The following is a 16,392-nucleotide window of genomic DNA, read 5'->3' on the forward strand; positions in this document are numbered from 1 at the left end:
ATGTGGAGACTCAGTGTGTGAAGTTTCTTCTCCATGTGTTATTGTACTGATATCTATTTTCCCTGGAGAGAATTTTTAAAACCTTTTTACAAATATCTTCTAATTTAGAAATACACTTTGTAAAATAATTAACATCACAAGCAAGAGATTCATTTACATATAACTGAGATCTACAGAGTTGCATTACTACATAAAAAGATTACCTTTTAACAACTTATAAACTTACAAAATTTATAATTAAGTTTATTAAAAGTTATGTAAAAAATAGCAATTGTATCTAAAAAGCTCATATTGAATACCAATATTTCCTCCAATATTCATACTAGATAACTTTTGCTCATAATCTATAAATAAGGAAATAGGATTTGAGAAACTGGAAAAAAAGCACACAGATTAGAATCTACCACGCATATTTTGTTTGAATTCAAAAATCAACACCAACATCTTAATAAAGCATCAGTTCTCTTATCAGCCACGGGGGAATCAAACCATGATTTTGAGAGGTGGACAATAAGCAGCTGAAGCCTTTGTTGTCAGAGGCAGGCAAGACTCACATGGTAAATCTAACCACTGCTCACATCTCTGCCAAGCAGCATTAACAGACTGTGTGAGAGCAAGGCATGTCAGCCCTGTGACCCTCAGAATGTAGAAAGATCAAAGTTGAGACAACTGAATCTCCTGGAGTGTGCAATGAACTGAGCAAGAGTGGGCTCAGAATCACACAGGTGAAACTTAAGTCTGTGGGTGAAAGAGGAGTTGAGTGGCTGTGTGCAGGATAACACTATCCAAGGAGCACAAGCTAGCAACTGCTAGAATTCTGAAAGCAAGGAAACACACAAAGAGAAGAGACAGGCAGAGAGAGAGAGAGAGAGAGAGAGAGAGAGAGAGAGAGAGAGAGAGAGAGAACAGAGGGAAATTGAATGGAGCTAGGCAGAGGTCCCTTGGGAAAGCCTTTTTTTCCTGATCAGAGTGGTCCCATCTTAACACTTCCCAGAAACCTCCAAAACCTGCTATACCAGGACTCTGACTTACAGTAACCTCTATTAAAGATATGCCTGACAACCTCAAAACCCAAATATACAACCAACAGGAAAAACATAGTCTGTACCTGAGGCCTTATGCAATAATAGTTAGAGGTTTTTCTTGGTGAATATTGACAAAAAAAAAATGAAGTCAAATCTATAGAAGTTCATGTCAGAAGCTAAACTGTATACTAAAACAAGATTCCACAGAGAATCCAAGGATACAAGACATGCAATATCCAACATTCCACCAAAAACGACTAAAAATTATTTAACAGTAAATAGCAATCCATAATAAAGACACAGAATCTCATCTGTTGAAGAAAAAAAAACGGATGGTCTCATGTTGACCTTTGTATAAGAGGACATTAAAATATTTCATAAGCATGCAAAAAATGGCTTCCAAAAGAGATAAATATAAAATAACATGAGAAATTTTAAATAATTAAAATAACCAAGTAAAAGTTGTGGAAAGCAACATTAAAAGTATAAGAAATCTTTTCTAGATGAAATTAGTATATCATATTTAGCTATTATTGGACATGAAGATAGATCAATATAATTTTCCCAATATCAGAAAAAATATGGATCACATATAGAGGAAAAGCTTAAGGGTATTAACTAATATCTTGTCAGAATCCGTGAAGAGCTGAAGACCATATGGTAGTATCTTCAAAAAGGTGAAAAAAAAAGAAAGAAAGAAGCAGGGAAGGAGGGAGGAGAAGACAGAGGGAGGGAGTAAGGAGGGAGGGAGGGAGAGAGAGAGAGAGAGAGAGAGAGAGAGAGAGAGAGAGAGAGAGAGAGAGAATTCCAGAGAAAATATCCTTGAAACTTTTGGTGAAATAATAATGTTTGTAGATAAATGTAATTAGAGGATCCATAGATAAAAATACAATGAAAGAAACATTAAAAAAATTCATATAAGTAGAAAGAAATAGTAACAGAAATAAATTCAGATCCACATTAAAAGGATAAAAACCTGGAAAGTCATATAAATGAGGTGTTTATAGACAGTTGTTTTTGTCTTTTAGTAAATTATTTTAATGATAACTATTTGAAGCAAAAATTCAAGAATGAAGATATTTCAATAATAGCACAAAGAACAGAGGCTGCAGTTAACTTGACTTGGGCAAATTTTGTACATGATAAAGCACAAAGTGTAGACTGTGAAAACTCAATTAAGACACATGAAGAAGGGGGTAAATTAGGAACTGTGAGGGGGTATAAGGCAAGAAATGGGACAGGGGCTCTCTTATCTCAAAGTACTTTGAGAAATTGAACAATGCAACAATTTAAAAATAAAAGTAAGGGAGATGGCTCAACTGCAAGAAGCACTAGCGGGATCTTGGTTCCTGGACTCTGCCGAAAGTAGTCTGCACAGGTGAGAGTGTGGACTACAGAAGCTAACAGCTTCTGGGATAGGCGGGAGCCACAGAGCTTCTGAGGCAGCACCCTTTTTGGGCTCCAGACATCTGGCCACCTTCCCGGCCAGAGGACAGGTGTCCACCCAGCCCTGTAGGGCTTTCCCTCAGCATCGGCCGGAGCCATCTTGGTTCCAGGATTCCGCCGAAAGTAGTCTGCACAGGTGAGAGTGTGGACTACAGAAGCTAACAGCTTCTGGGACAGGCCAAAGCAACACAGCTTCTGGGAAAGGTCCTGTTTTGGGCCTTCATCTTTGGCCAGGAGGGAGGTCCAAACGCCAGATATCTGTGCACCTTCCCTGTAAGAGGAAAGCATGCCTTCAGAGAGTACTCTGACCACTGAAACGCATGGGAGAGAGCTTGTCTCCCAGGTCTACTGACAGAGGGTAACAGAATCACCAGAGAAACAATCTCTAAACAGAGACAACTATAACAACTAACTCCAGAGATTACCAGATGGCGAAAGGTAAACGTAATAATCTTACTAACAGAAACCAAGACCACTCACCATCATCAGAACCCAGAACTCCCACTTTGCCCAGTCCAGGGCACCCGAACACACCCGAAAAGTTAGACTTGGATTTAAAAGTATATCTCATAATGATGGTAGAGGACATTAAAAAGGACTTTAATAACTCACTTAAAGAAATACAGGAGAACACTGCTAAACAGGTAGAAGACATTAAAGAGGAAGCACAAAAATCCCTTAAAGAATTGCAGGAAAACACAACCAAACAGGTGATGGAATTGAATAAAACCATCCAAGACCTAAAAAGGGAAGTAGACAATAAAGAAAACCCAAAGTGAGGCAATGCTGGAGATAGAAACCCTAGGGAAAAAATCTGGAACCATAGATGCGAGCTTCAGCAACAGAATACAAGAGATGGAAGAGAGAATATCAGGTGCAGAAGATTCCATAGAGAACATCGGCACAACAATCAAAGAAAATGGAAAATACAAAAAGATCCTAACTCAAAACATCCAGGAAATCCAGGACACAATGAGAAGACCAAACCTACGGATAATAGGAGTGGATGAGAATGAAGATTTTCAACTCAAAGGACTGGCAAATATCTTCAACAAAATTATAGAAGAAAACTTCCCAAACCTAAAGAAAGATATGCCCATGAACATACAAGAAGCCTACAGAACTCCAAATACACTGGACCAGAAAAGAAATACCTCCCAACACATAATAACCAGAACAACAAATGCACTAAATAAAAATAGAATATTAAAAGCAGTAAGGGAAAAGGTCAACTAACATATAAAGTCAAGCCTATCAGAATTACACCAGATTTTTCACCAGAGACTATGAAAGCCAGAAGAGCTTGGACAGATGTTATACAGACAATAAGAGAACACAAATTCCAGCCCAGGCTACTATACCCAGCCAACCTCTCAATTACCTTAGATGGAGAAACCAAAGTATTCCACCACAAAACCAAATTCACACATTATCTTTCCACGAATCCAGCCCTTCAAAGAATAATAACAGAAAAATACAAATACAAAGACAGAAACCACATCCTAGAAAAAACAAGAAGGTAATCCCTCAACAAACTTAAAAGAAAACAGCCACAAGAACAAAACGACAACTTTAACAACAAAATAACAGGAAGCAACAATTACCTTTCCTTAATATCTCTTAATATCAATGGGCTCAACTCCCCTATAAAAAGACATAGACTAACAAACTGGCTACACAAACAGGACCCAACATTTTGCTGCTTACAGGAAACTCATCTCAGAGAAAAAGATAGACATTACCTCAGAATGAAAGGCTGGAAAACAATTTTCCAAGAAAATGGTATGAAGAAAGAAGCTGGAGTAGCCATTCTAATATCTAATAAAATCGACTTCCAACCCAAAGTCATCAAAAAAGACAAGGAGGGGCACTTCATACTCATCAAAGGTAAAATCCTCCAAGATGAACTATCAATTCTGAATATCTATGCTCCAAATACAAGGGCAGCCACATTCATTAAAGAAACTTTAGCAAAGCTCAAAGCACACATTGCACCTCACACAATAAAAGTGGGAGACTTCAACACACCACTTTCACCAATGGACAGATCATGGAAACAGAAACTAAACAGGGACACAGTGAAACTAAGAGAAGTGATGAAACAAATGGACTTAACAGATATTTACAGAATATTTTATCCTAAAACAAAAGGATATAACTTCTTCTCAGCACCTCATGGTACCTTCTCCAAAATTGACCACATAATTGGTCACAAAACAAGCCTCAACATATACAAAAATATTGAAATTGTCCCATGCATCCTATCAGGTCACCATGGACTAAGGCTGATCTTCAACAACAAAATAAATAATAGAAAGCCAACACACACGTGGAAACTGAACAACACTCTTCTCAATGATATCTTGGTTAAGGAAGGAATAAAGAAAGAAATTAAGGACTTTTTAGAGTTTAATGAAAATGAAGCCACAACATACCCAAACTTATGGGACAAAATGAAAGCATTTCTAAGAAGAAACTCATAGCTCGGAGTGCCTCCAAAAAGAAACTAGAGAGAGCACACATTAGCAGCTTAACAACACACCTAAAAGCTCTAGAACAAAAGGAAGAAAATTCACCCAAGAGGAGTAGACAGCAGTAAATAATCAAACTCAGGGGTGAAATCAACCAAGTGGAAACAAGAACTATTCAAAGATTCAACCAATCTAGGAGCTGGTTCTTTGAGAAAATCAACAAGATAGATAAACCATTAGCCAGACTCACTAGAGGGCACAGGGAAAGCATCCTAATTAACAAAATCAGAAATGAAAAGGGAGACATAACAGACCCTGAAGAAATCCAAAACACCATCAGATCCTTCTACAAAAGGCTATACTCAACAAAACTGGAGAACCTGAATGAAATGAACAAGTTTCTAGACAGATACCAGGTACCAAAGTTAAATCAAGATCAGGTTAACGATCTAAACAGTCCTATATCCCGTAAAGGAATAGAAGCAGTCATTAATAGTCTCCCAACCAAAGAAAGCCCAGGACCAGATGGGTTTAGTGCAGAGTTCTACCAGACCTTCAAAGAAGATCTAATCCCAGTTCTTCACAAACTATTCCACAAAATAGAAACAGAAGGTACTCTACCCAACTCATTCAATGAAGCCACAATTACTATGATACCTAAACCACAAAAAGACCCAACAAAGATAGAGAACTTCAGACCAGTTTCCCTTATGAATATAGATGCAAAAATCCTCAATAAAGTTCTCGCTAACCAAATCCAAAAATACATCAAAACATTCATCCATCGTGACCAAGTAGCTTTCATCCCAAGGATGCAGGGGTGGTTCAATATATGGAAATCCATCAACGTAATCCAGTACATAAACAAACTCAAAGACAAAAACCACATGATCATCTCCTTAGATGCAGAGAAAGCATTTGACAAAATCCAACACCCATTCATGATAAAAGTCTTGGAAAGATCAGGAATTCAAGGCCCATACCTAACCGTGATAAAAGCAATCTACAGCAAAACAGTAGCCAACATCAAAGTAAATGGTAAGAAGCTGGAAGCAATCCCTCTAAAATCATGGACTAGACAAGGCTGTCCACTTTCTCCCTACATATTCAACATTGTACTTGAAGTCCTAGCCAGATCAATTCGACAACAAAAGGAGATCAAGGGGATACAAATTGGAAAGGAAGAAGTCAAAATATCACTTTTTGCAGATGATATGATAGTATATATAAGTGACCCTAAAAATTCCACCAGAGAACTCCTAAACCTGATAAATAGCTTCAGTGAAGTAGCTGGATATAAAATTAACTCAAACAAGTCAATGGACTTTCTGTACACAAGGGATAACCAGACTGAGGAAAAAATTAGGGAAACAACACCCTTCTCAATAGTCACAAATATTATAAAATACCTTGGCGTGACTCTAACTAAGGAAGTGAAAGATCTGTATGATGAGAACTTCAAGTCTCTGAAGAAAGAAATTAAAGAAGATCTCAGAAGATGGAAAGATCTCCCATGCTCATGGATTGGCAGGATCAATATAGTAAAAATGGCTATCTTGCCAAAAGCAATCTACAGATTTAATGCAATCCCCATCAAAATTCCAACTCAAATCTTCAACAAATTAGAAAGGGCAATTTGCAGATTCATCTGGAATAACAAAAAACCTAGGCTAGCAAAAACTCTTCTCAAGGATAAAAGAACCTCTGGTGGAATCACCATGCCTGACCTAAAGCTGTACTACAGAGCAATTGTGATAAAAAAAAAAAAAAAAAACAAAAACAAAAAAAAAAAACTGCATGATACTGTTATAGCAACAGACAAGTAGACCAATGGAACAGAATTGAATACCCAGAGATGAACCCACACACCTATGGTCCCTTGATCTTTGACAAGGGAGCTAAAACCATCCAGTGGAAAAAAGACAGCATTTTCAACAAATGGTGCTGACACAACTGGCTGTAATCATGTAGAAGAATGTGAATTGATCCATTCCTATCTCCTTGTACTAAGGTCAAATCTAAGTGGATTAAGGAACTCCACATAAAACCAGAGACACTGAAACTTATAGAGGAGAAAGTTTGGAAAAGCCTCAAAGATACTCGTACAGGGGAAAAATTCCTGAATAGAACAGCAATGGCTTGTGCTGTAAGATGGAGAATTGATAAATGGGACCTCATAAAGTTGCAAAGCTTCTGCAAGGGAAAAGACACCGTTAATAAGACAAAAAGGCCACCAACAGATTGGGAAAGGATCTTTACCTATCCTAAATCATTTAGGGGACTAATATCCAATGTATATAAAGAACTCAAGAAGGTGGACTCCAGAAAATCAAATAACCCCATTATAAAATGGGGCTCAGAGCTGAACAAAAAATTCTCACTTGAGGAATACTGAATGGCAGAGAAGCACCTGAAAAAATGTACAACATCCTTAATCATCAGGGAAATGCAAATCAAAACAACCCTGAGATTCCACCTCACACCAGTCAGAATGGTTAAGATCAAAAATTCAGGTGACAGCACATGCTGGTGAGGATGTGGAGAAAGAGGAACACTCCTCCATTGATGGTGGGATTGCAAGCTTGTACAACCACTCTGTAAATCAGTTAGGAAGATCCAGCAATACCTCTCCTGGGCCTCTCTTTCCACTGACGGCCGACTAGGCCAGTTTCTGATTCATATGCAGCTAGAGACACAAGCTCGGGGATGGAAGATATATCCAGAAGATGTTCCAACCGGTAAGAAGGACACATGCTCCACTATGTTCATAGCAGCCTTATTTATAATAGCCAGAAGCTGGAAAAAACCCAGATGTCCCTGAACAGAGGAATGGATACAGAAAATGTGGTAATTTACACAATGGAGTACTACTCAGATATTAAAAAGAATGAATTTATGAAATTCCTAGGCAAATGGATGGACCTGGAGGGCATCATCCTGAGTGAGGTACCCCAAGCACAAAGGAATTCACATAATATGTACTCACTGATAAGTGGAATTAGCCCAGAAACTTATGATACCCAAGATATAAGATACAATTTGCTAAACGCATGAAACTCAAGAATAATGAAGACCAAAGTGTGGATACTTTGCCCCTTCTTAGAATTGAGAATAAAACACCCATGGAAAGCATTACAGAGACAAAGTTTGGAGCTGTGACGAAAGGATGGACCATCTAGAGACTGCCATATCCGGGGATCCATCCCATAATCAGCTTCCAAATGCTGACACCATTGCATACACTAGCAAGATTTTGCTGAAACGACCCAGATATAGCTGTCTCTTGTGAGACTATGCTGGGGCCTAGCAAACACAGAAGTGGATGCTCACAGTCAGCTATTGGATGGATCACAGGGCCCCCAATGGAGGAGCTAGAGAAAGTACCCAAGGAGCTAAAGGGATCTGCAACCCTATAGGTACAACAACATTATGAACTAACCAGTACCCCGGAGCTCTTGACTCTAGCTGCATATGTATCAAAAGATGGAATAGTCATCGGCCATCACTGGAAAGAGAGGCCCATTGGACTTGCAAACTTTATATGCCCCAGTACAGGGGAACGCCAGGGCCAAAAAGTGGGAGTGGGTGGGTAGGGGAGTGTGTGGGGGAGGGAGGGTATGGGGGACTTTTGGGATAGCATTTGAAATGTAAATTTGGAAAATACCTAATAAAAATATTTTTTAAAAAAGAAGAAGAAGCACTAGCTGCTCTTGCAGAGGACTGCAAGCCACCCACATGGCTTCCCAGCGCCCACGTGATGGTTCACATCCGTGTCCTCTCGGGGTTGTGTCTCCCTCATCTGCCCTGTATGAGAACTGCTTGCCTTATGCACTCAGGCAAACACGCACACCTGTAAGAAAGTAACAAAGAAGGAAACCTAGGAATTCACTAGAGGAAATTAATTGGAATATCAAGATGGATTTAATTCTGAAGAATCATGAACATTGCAAAATTTGTACCTAAAAAAGTGGTTAACAAAAATGCAAGAAGAATAATGGTGGTAGTATTTGAGTCAATCAATATCTATATCAATAACTGTGCTCAATTCAAATTGATTAGACAGTTAATTTTAAAAGAATATATCTTTATGTTGCACACAAAAAGATGACCTAAATTCAGACAGTCTAAAAAACCATGTATTTTAAATGAAGGTTAGATAGCTATAAAGTGAAGATCTACCACCATACCAAGCATTAAGAAAGCTGTGGTGGCCCTGTTACTACAGGACAAGATAATATAAAGATAAAACCCACAGCAGGAGATAAAAGAATACATTTGATAAGAATAGAGTATAACAGCCTAGATGTTTCTATCTCTTTTGTTACAGATATGCTTATAAGTTTCATCACAGCCAATGAAGCAAAATTTGGTAATACTCAGAAACGACCTCACTTTTTCTCAGTAGTTAACCAAAGTTCTGACAGAAATCAATAAGGATACTGAGACTGGAATCACAACTAATTCAACCAATTTCTCCTTTACTGAATAAGGTGTAAAAACACAGAGCTCGTGTATTTGTTTAAGGTGTGCTTGGATGGCGACTAGGATGGAGCACGTGCTGAGTCTTCAAAAGCCTCAGCACATCTGGGAAGATCAAAGCGATAAGAGAATGTTCCCGACGTGCTGCAGATTTATTCCAAATATGTAAGAATTAAGACAATGTTTCAAAAAGAATCTTTCTATCAAGAAAAAAGTATAGAAAATTAAAAACTGGAGAATGAAACAAACTGCAGTTAACAGTTAAATGAGGGAAATTTATGATGACCACAAAAGTGAAAAGCATATACTTATTTCTATGTGGCTTCTCAAGAGATTGCTAATATCTTAGATTTGTAAGAAACACAAATTGAACAACAACAACAAAAAAGGAAACATGAATTGAATAGGGAACTGGGAGAAGAGGAAATCTAAACAGAGTCAAAGAAAGTGGAGATACAAAGATTGTCAGAAGAGAATATAAACAGGGAAAACTATATTCTCAGCTTTGTAGTAAACAAACAAAAAATGGTAGATAAAAATGTGCTTTCCTTTAGGGATCTCTCCACACAGTTGTAGTATAACAATTTCCAAGCTTCATATGGTTTAGGAATTGGTCTAACAAATAAGTATACCATAGATAATGACAGGTTCCTTAGTCAGAGATGGGAGAATAAGCTGTGTTAAAAGGAAGCTGATATGAATCTCATGAAGGACCATCAAATTTAGAGGTGAAAGATAACAAATTATGGCTGCTAATATATACATTTCAGATGGGTAAGTATAGAAGTAAATACACACACATATATGTATATAAATCTGTCTGCTGAGAGGATCTAAGAACAGTGATAGCCCAGCTCTTACAAACACACCTAACCCCCAGATCTTAATTTACAAAAGCAAACAGACACCAATTAATTGCACAAAAGATGAATGACATCATTAATATGCAGGAAAACACAAGGTCAGTGAGATGCCAGTGAGTGACGGGGTCGGGAGCCTGGCTCCCAAAGGCTGCCAGACCGACCTAAGTGTGAGTTACATTTGGAACTGCATGTGCATGATTGCTGATGGAAGGTCAAAGTACGTAGTGATTATTGTGAAAAGGTCAGATACATGCTTAGTGTATGGTCTGATGATCCCAGCCCTGGATATTTTTCTAATACAAGTAAAACCCTGTACCACAAAAAAAAAATCGTATTCATAAAGTCTATGGAAGTTTGATTCATCATTATCTAGAAACAATCAGACTGTCAAACAGCAACATACATTATTACATTGTGCCAGTACTTATGATGTGATAAATGCTTAAACAATAAGAATGAATGCTTTGCCTTCTTCCTCTCCTAACCTCTCTCTGCATGTACCCCTTTCTCTTTCTTCCTCCCCTATGCCACCTTCCCCCATGGTGACTTCCCTGGCCCTGGTCCTTGGGGCCATTGAACTCACCCACCTGACAGTAGCTTCCCAATAAACATTCCTTTAATAGAATATAAAAAGAAAAAAGAACGAATGTTCCTACTACACCCAATATCAGTGAATCCCATTCTGTGTGCTACTGAGCGAAAGACACCAGACATAAAGCAGAGCATGCTGTAAGATTCAAATTTGCAGCCTCTCTAGATAAAACTAATATAAACAACGTTACTCTATGAAAAGTGAATAGCAGATCCAAGGCTGTGAGGAATGACATTCTTATGAGGACTAACAAGGGATTGTGAGTAGATATTCTGTGCCTAGGAAACCTATTGGACTGGTCGATACATAGTTAATGGATTTGTTTTAAAAATTGTCAGCCTGCACACTTAGGAATGATTCAACTATAGCAGTCATTTAAAAAAATTTACATCTCTATAACAAATGAAGTATTTCAGACTAAAGGAATATCAGTGCACAGAAAGCATGGTTCTCTCAGTGTTCAAGCAAGATCATAATACTCCAGACAAGTGTCGGGGGGGGGGGCGGCATAAAGAGAGGCTTGAAGTCTTATAATATCCAGTAAGATTAATCTTTTCAGCTTGTTGTAAATTTAAATCACCTCAAGACATAAAGCCATCAAACAATAAAAAAGGGTCTCAGATAAATATTGAACAAACCTCACAGAATATGTTTTGTTTTGTCTTGTAGATAAACTGACCATTGTGCACCATCCGAGTGGTAAGTGTTAAGGATTAAATCAAGGATTTAAACTAAAACAAAGCACATTAAATGTTTTTAATTGATGTAAACCCAGTAGTTCTATGTCAGTGCACAGCTTTGCATAGATTGCAATCTATGCGTAAAACTATCTGACATCAAATATAAAAGTGTGCTGTCTCTACAGCAGCCATGAGTTGCCATCATAATGGAGAAAAGGGACTTTGTGATTTGACTATTTGTGTCCTTTGGCACATAATTTAAGCTCTTCTTCATCTAATTTTATTCTTTAATTAGTAAAGTATTAAGTATGGCATTTTCAAACATGATTTGTCTTTGTTGATCTTTCTCCCCTCTCTTCTGCCCTACCCTATTGCCCCCCACTTATACAGCCCCACTCTGTGGCCTCCTTTCCAGTTCTTAGCCCATTGGTTCAACTGCTCTCTCTTCTCTCTGTTCCCTTCTCCTGGTCCTGTCACAGCCTACCTGCATGTCAACACCCTACCTATATGCGCACATACAACTAAGATCAGCATATGCAAGATAGCAGCTACAGTTTTCCTTTGGGTTCCCAAAGGGAAATTTTTCATTATATATCTTTTCATGTCTTTACTTCAGTTTATTTCTACCTATGTTTTCATTTGTTTGTTTGAGATGTAAAAGAAATGTTTTCTCCAAATTTCTTTCATAGAAAATGTATTGGTGTATATGAAAGTTGATGGTTTCTGACTATTAGTTTTGAATCCTGCAACATTTTATCATGTGTTTATTAGATATCGGAGTTTTCTTGTAGACTTTGTAAGGTCTTTTAATTATAGCATTATGTTGTAAATAACAATAATTTAACTTCTTATCCTATTTTTAATCTTTTAACCTTTATCTTGTCTAGTTGGTCTAGTACTTTGAGCACTATATGGAAAAGTAGTGGACTGAGTACTCATGTAATGTCCCAGATTTAAGAATAAATGCTTTCAGGTTGTTCATATAAAGTATAATATTGGCTCTAACATTGAGATATATATATTATATATATATACATATATATTTTACATATATAAAATATACATATATATTTTACTCTTTAGAAATTATTAGACATGGCATTTTCAAATATGATTTATCTCTGTTGATATATAACAAAAAGATATATATATGAAAGCTATAGCTATATTTATATATATTTATATGTGTATATAAATATGTATATGAATATATATAGTCTTTATTATTTTGAAGAACTTATTTCTACTCATTCTAGGACAGATATCATGTGAGCTTTGTAAAATTCCTTTTCTGCATCTATTGAGATGATCGTGTGACTTCTGTCCTCAATTTTATTTACATATCATACCTAGTGATTTAAATATGTGCATCTAGACTGAAAGTGCAACCCACTTGGTCATGGTGATTTAATTTTATCAATATGTTCAATTTTATTTGCAAAATTTTTCTTAAAAATTTTTTGTCTCTATTCATCAAGTACATTAGTCTGAAGTTTTCTTTTTACCCTGTTTGTGTCCAGTTCCAGCATTAGGGTAGTAATACTGATTTCACAGAGCGAGTCTGAGACTTTGCCTTCACTTTGTATTTCTTGGAACATTTTGAGAAATATCAGTGTTAAATCCTCCTGAAATGTTTGGCTGAATTCAACAGTGAATCTTTACAGTCCTGGCTTTTCTTTGTGGAGATTTTTGTCAACCTTGTTCAACTTTTCAAAGAGTGAACTCTTTTATTTATGCAGTATGTTGTCCCTTTAGTCCCTGTTATTTTTTACTCTACTCCTTATTCTCGACATCCTTTGTATTTAGGTTTGGGTTGTTGTTCAAGAGGCTTCAGAAATGCCATTATGTGATTTAGTAGTAAAAAAATTAAGAGAAATCTCAAATATAGTTCAAGGATATATAGTTTCTTTTAGGATTGTCTTAGCTGAATTCAGAGGATATGGTAAGGTGTACTACTGAGTTTTGTTGGATTTTAAAGCAAATTCCTCCTTGACCTTCTTAAGGTAGTGGCACCACTACATCTTCCAACATAAATTTTTCAGTCTCTGAGTATTTCTGTCATTTCTGAGGTTTCTCCTGCTGATTGTTTATATTTTTACCACATTGTAGCCTGGTAAGATACTAGTAATTGTGCCCACTAGAGTGATTTTTTTTATTTAATAACTTTGTATCATAGGATATGATCAATATAAAGATCTATATAAATATTAGAATAGTGAAAGTCAACTGCTATTATTGTGTTGGTGCCTATGTGGTCTCATGCCTTTCAGTGTTTGCTGTATAACATACAATATGCAATGCATGTATATTTACATATTTACCATTGTTGTATCTGCTTAATGAATTTTTTCTTTGTTAATATGTAAGGTCCCTCCTTATCTCTTCTGACTAGTTTTGGTCTGATGTCTGCTTTAACAAGCGTAATTGCTATGCTTGCTTACTTATGGCCTTCCATTGATTGGTAGGTAGATTTTCATCCCTTTACACTCCATTTTTCAATGTCTTTGCTGGGTAAGTGAACTTTTGGAGACAACAGATAAATGAATCTTGTATTTAAATCCAGTCAGCTAGCTTGTGACTTGTTAGAAAGTTAAGAATATTTTCATTTAAATTTATTGATGAGAGGGGCTTGCTGTTTCCCATGGTTGTGGCTGGCTACGTTAGAGTTTTCCTTTTCCTCCTCTTGTATCAGTGTTGGACGTCTGCTGGTTACCTGGGTTGGGTAGAATTGATCCTTTACCACCTCTTATTAGTGAGTTCACCTCATGGCATGAACTCTTTCATGTGTTCTCATGAATGAATCAGTGTCCGTTTTTCATGTGTAAAACGTAAGTGAAAAATATACATGGGAATTTGTTATAAAGGATGATAATGATTTATGGAATTGGATTCTGATGTTGATGAATAGAAGTCACTGATAGAGGAAATTAAATTTGTGCAATCCTCAACATAATGATTCATATGAGCATAAAAAGAGAAATATGTGAAAACATTGGGAGGGAAAAGAAAAGTTAGAAGCCAGATAGAGAGCTGTTGAAGAACCAGCCTAAACCAGTAAATGTGAGAAGGAGAAAAAGTGGAACTGTACTGGGTGGCTGGGCTGGAAATGGGGCTCTCGTGGTAACACTAGGGGAACATCATAAGCAGCCAGTGCAGAGCCTAGAAAATGGTGCTTTGCAACTGGCCAGTCTGTCAAATGTCAAAGGAGAAATAAGAGGTAGAGGCTGTTACTGCTAGGATTTGAAAATTATTGAGTACTCATTTAATATGCCCTTGTTATCTGGTTATACTTTTTCCATTTAATACTCATATCCAGGTCTTTAGGTTACTTTAATTGATGAAGAAATCAATTATGTCATTAGTTACATATAGTTAAAAGTCTGCATTTACAGGTATTACTGCCCACAATGAAAATATGTTGTACAACAGTCCATTCAACAGTAAGGTAGGTTGTTCATTTTTGTTTTTATAATGCAGAGAAAGAATTCCTCTGTTAAGTAACAAAATTTTTCCATCTTGCCTATTCTTTGAACTAATATGATTCAGAAAAGTTAGATAAGCATTCATATTTAGTATCAATGAATAGTAATTTCAGAAAATTTATTATTTAGAAAAAATAAAGATGGAATTCCTAAGGAGTGGGGGGAACCCAGTGTTTCTATGAAAACTAAATGTTTGAGAAATTAACTATATCAGTTCTAACCATATAAACAGAATTTTATTCGGGAAGCATAGTCTTTATGGACAACTTATAGGAAATATATAGCCCCCAAAATATTGATTTTGCAAATATGCAGCATTTCATATCATAAATAAGAAATTGCTAAAAGCATAAGAAGAACATTAAGCTAGAAGAGAATGACCGGAAACCCAGATACTTCAAGAAATCGTAGTGAGTGTCCTGCCTGCAGATTCTTTATGAAAAGCACAGTATTTCTGCTGTTGGCACATGTGACACAAGAGATGAGCATGGTCGTCAAGAGTGATATTGCCATTGGATTTCTTGCTAAAATACAAGATTAAAAGACCCTGGTAACTTCCTAATGAAAGCATTTTAGTTTTCCAAAGTAGAACTAACCCTTATAGCTATCTTGTTTCAAATAAATAATATTTTTCATTAAACTCACATACACTTAAGAATAATTTGATTACATTTCTGGATTTTTATGGCCCACTATAGAGTTTGCCAACTCTTTTACTCACTGGAGTGCAGAATTGGAGGCTGTAGTGAAGCACAAGAGTTTTTCCAAAGGGCCTTATTAAAATCTGAAGGAATATATATTTTAATATATGCATACATATATATATACACATATATGTGTATATTTACTTTTTGAAATTCATTTTTTAAATCATGAAAAACTTTGTATAAGAAAGGGTATACGTTCCCAATGCCTACTGATTTACTTTTAAAATGAAAGCAAACTTTGAGCCATGCATGCTGCATTGGCCTGTAATCACAGCACTGGACAACCCAAGACAGGGAGGGAGCATGTGCCAGGTCAGCCTAGATGATGCAGGGAAATCATGCAGTAAAAGAAATTAAACCCTAAGAATTTGGTACAGCTTTACTGTGACTGTTTCCTTTTAAGATAGAGGATTACCTACAAGGTACCTTTTAAAGGTATTCTTCCCAAAACTGTGAATGGCAGCTATGCTTTCTCATGTCTCCTCCTTGAGCCTTAAAATGGAAAAGCCTTGCTTCTCTGTCATTTTTGTTTAATTTTTAGTTTCCTGCTCGAGTCCAAGTTGAAAAGGAATTTGGTTTCTGCTGCAAAAAAGATCATTAAAAAAGGTAACATAGTAACATGGTTCCTTAAGAAACCTAAACTGGGG

General features: G+C 36.7%; 1 protein-coding gene across 1 annotated transcript in view; it reads left to right on the plus strand.

Moving 5' to 3' along the window:
- Window positions 1-16,178, plus strand: part of Bank1 (B cell scaffold protein with ankyrin repeats 1) — a 288,847-nt gene extending 272,669 nt beyond the window's left edge. Inside the window, exons 14-16 of the mRNA XM_021158677.2 lie at window positions 11,546-11,575; window positions 14,949-15,001; window positions 16,149-16,178. Coding sequence (XP_021014336.2) covers window positions 11,546-11,575; window positions 14,949-15,001; window positions 16,149-16,178 — 113 coding nt within the window. The remainder of the gene's footprint in view (window positions 1-11,545; window positions 11,576-14,948; window positions 15,002-16,148) is intronic.
- The last annotated feature ends 214 nt before the right edge of the window (window positions 16,179-16,392 follow it).

Source organism: Mus caroli, unplaced genomic scaffold (assembly GCF_978045245.1).
Source record: "Mus caroli unplaced genomic scaffold, Mus_caroli_1 scaffold_3, whole genome shotgun sequence".
In the NCBI taxonomy this organism is placed as follows: domain Eukaryota; kingdom Metazoa; phylum Chordata; class Mammalia; order Rodentia; family Muridae; genus Mus; species Mus caroli.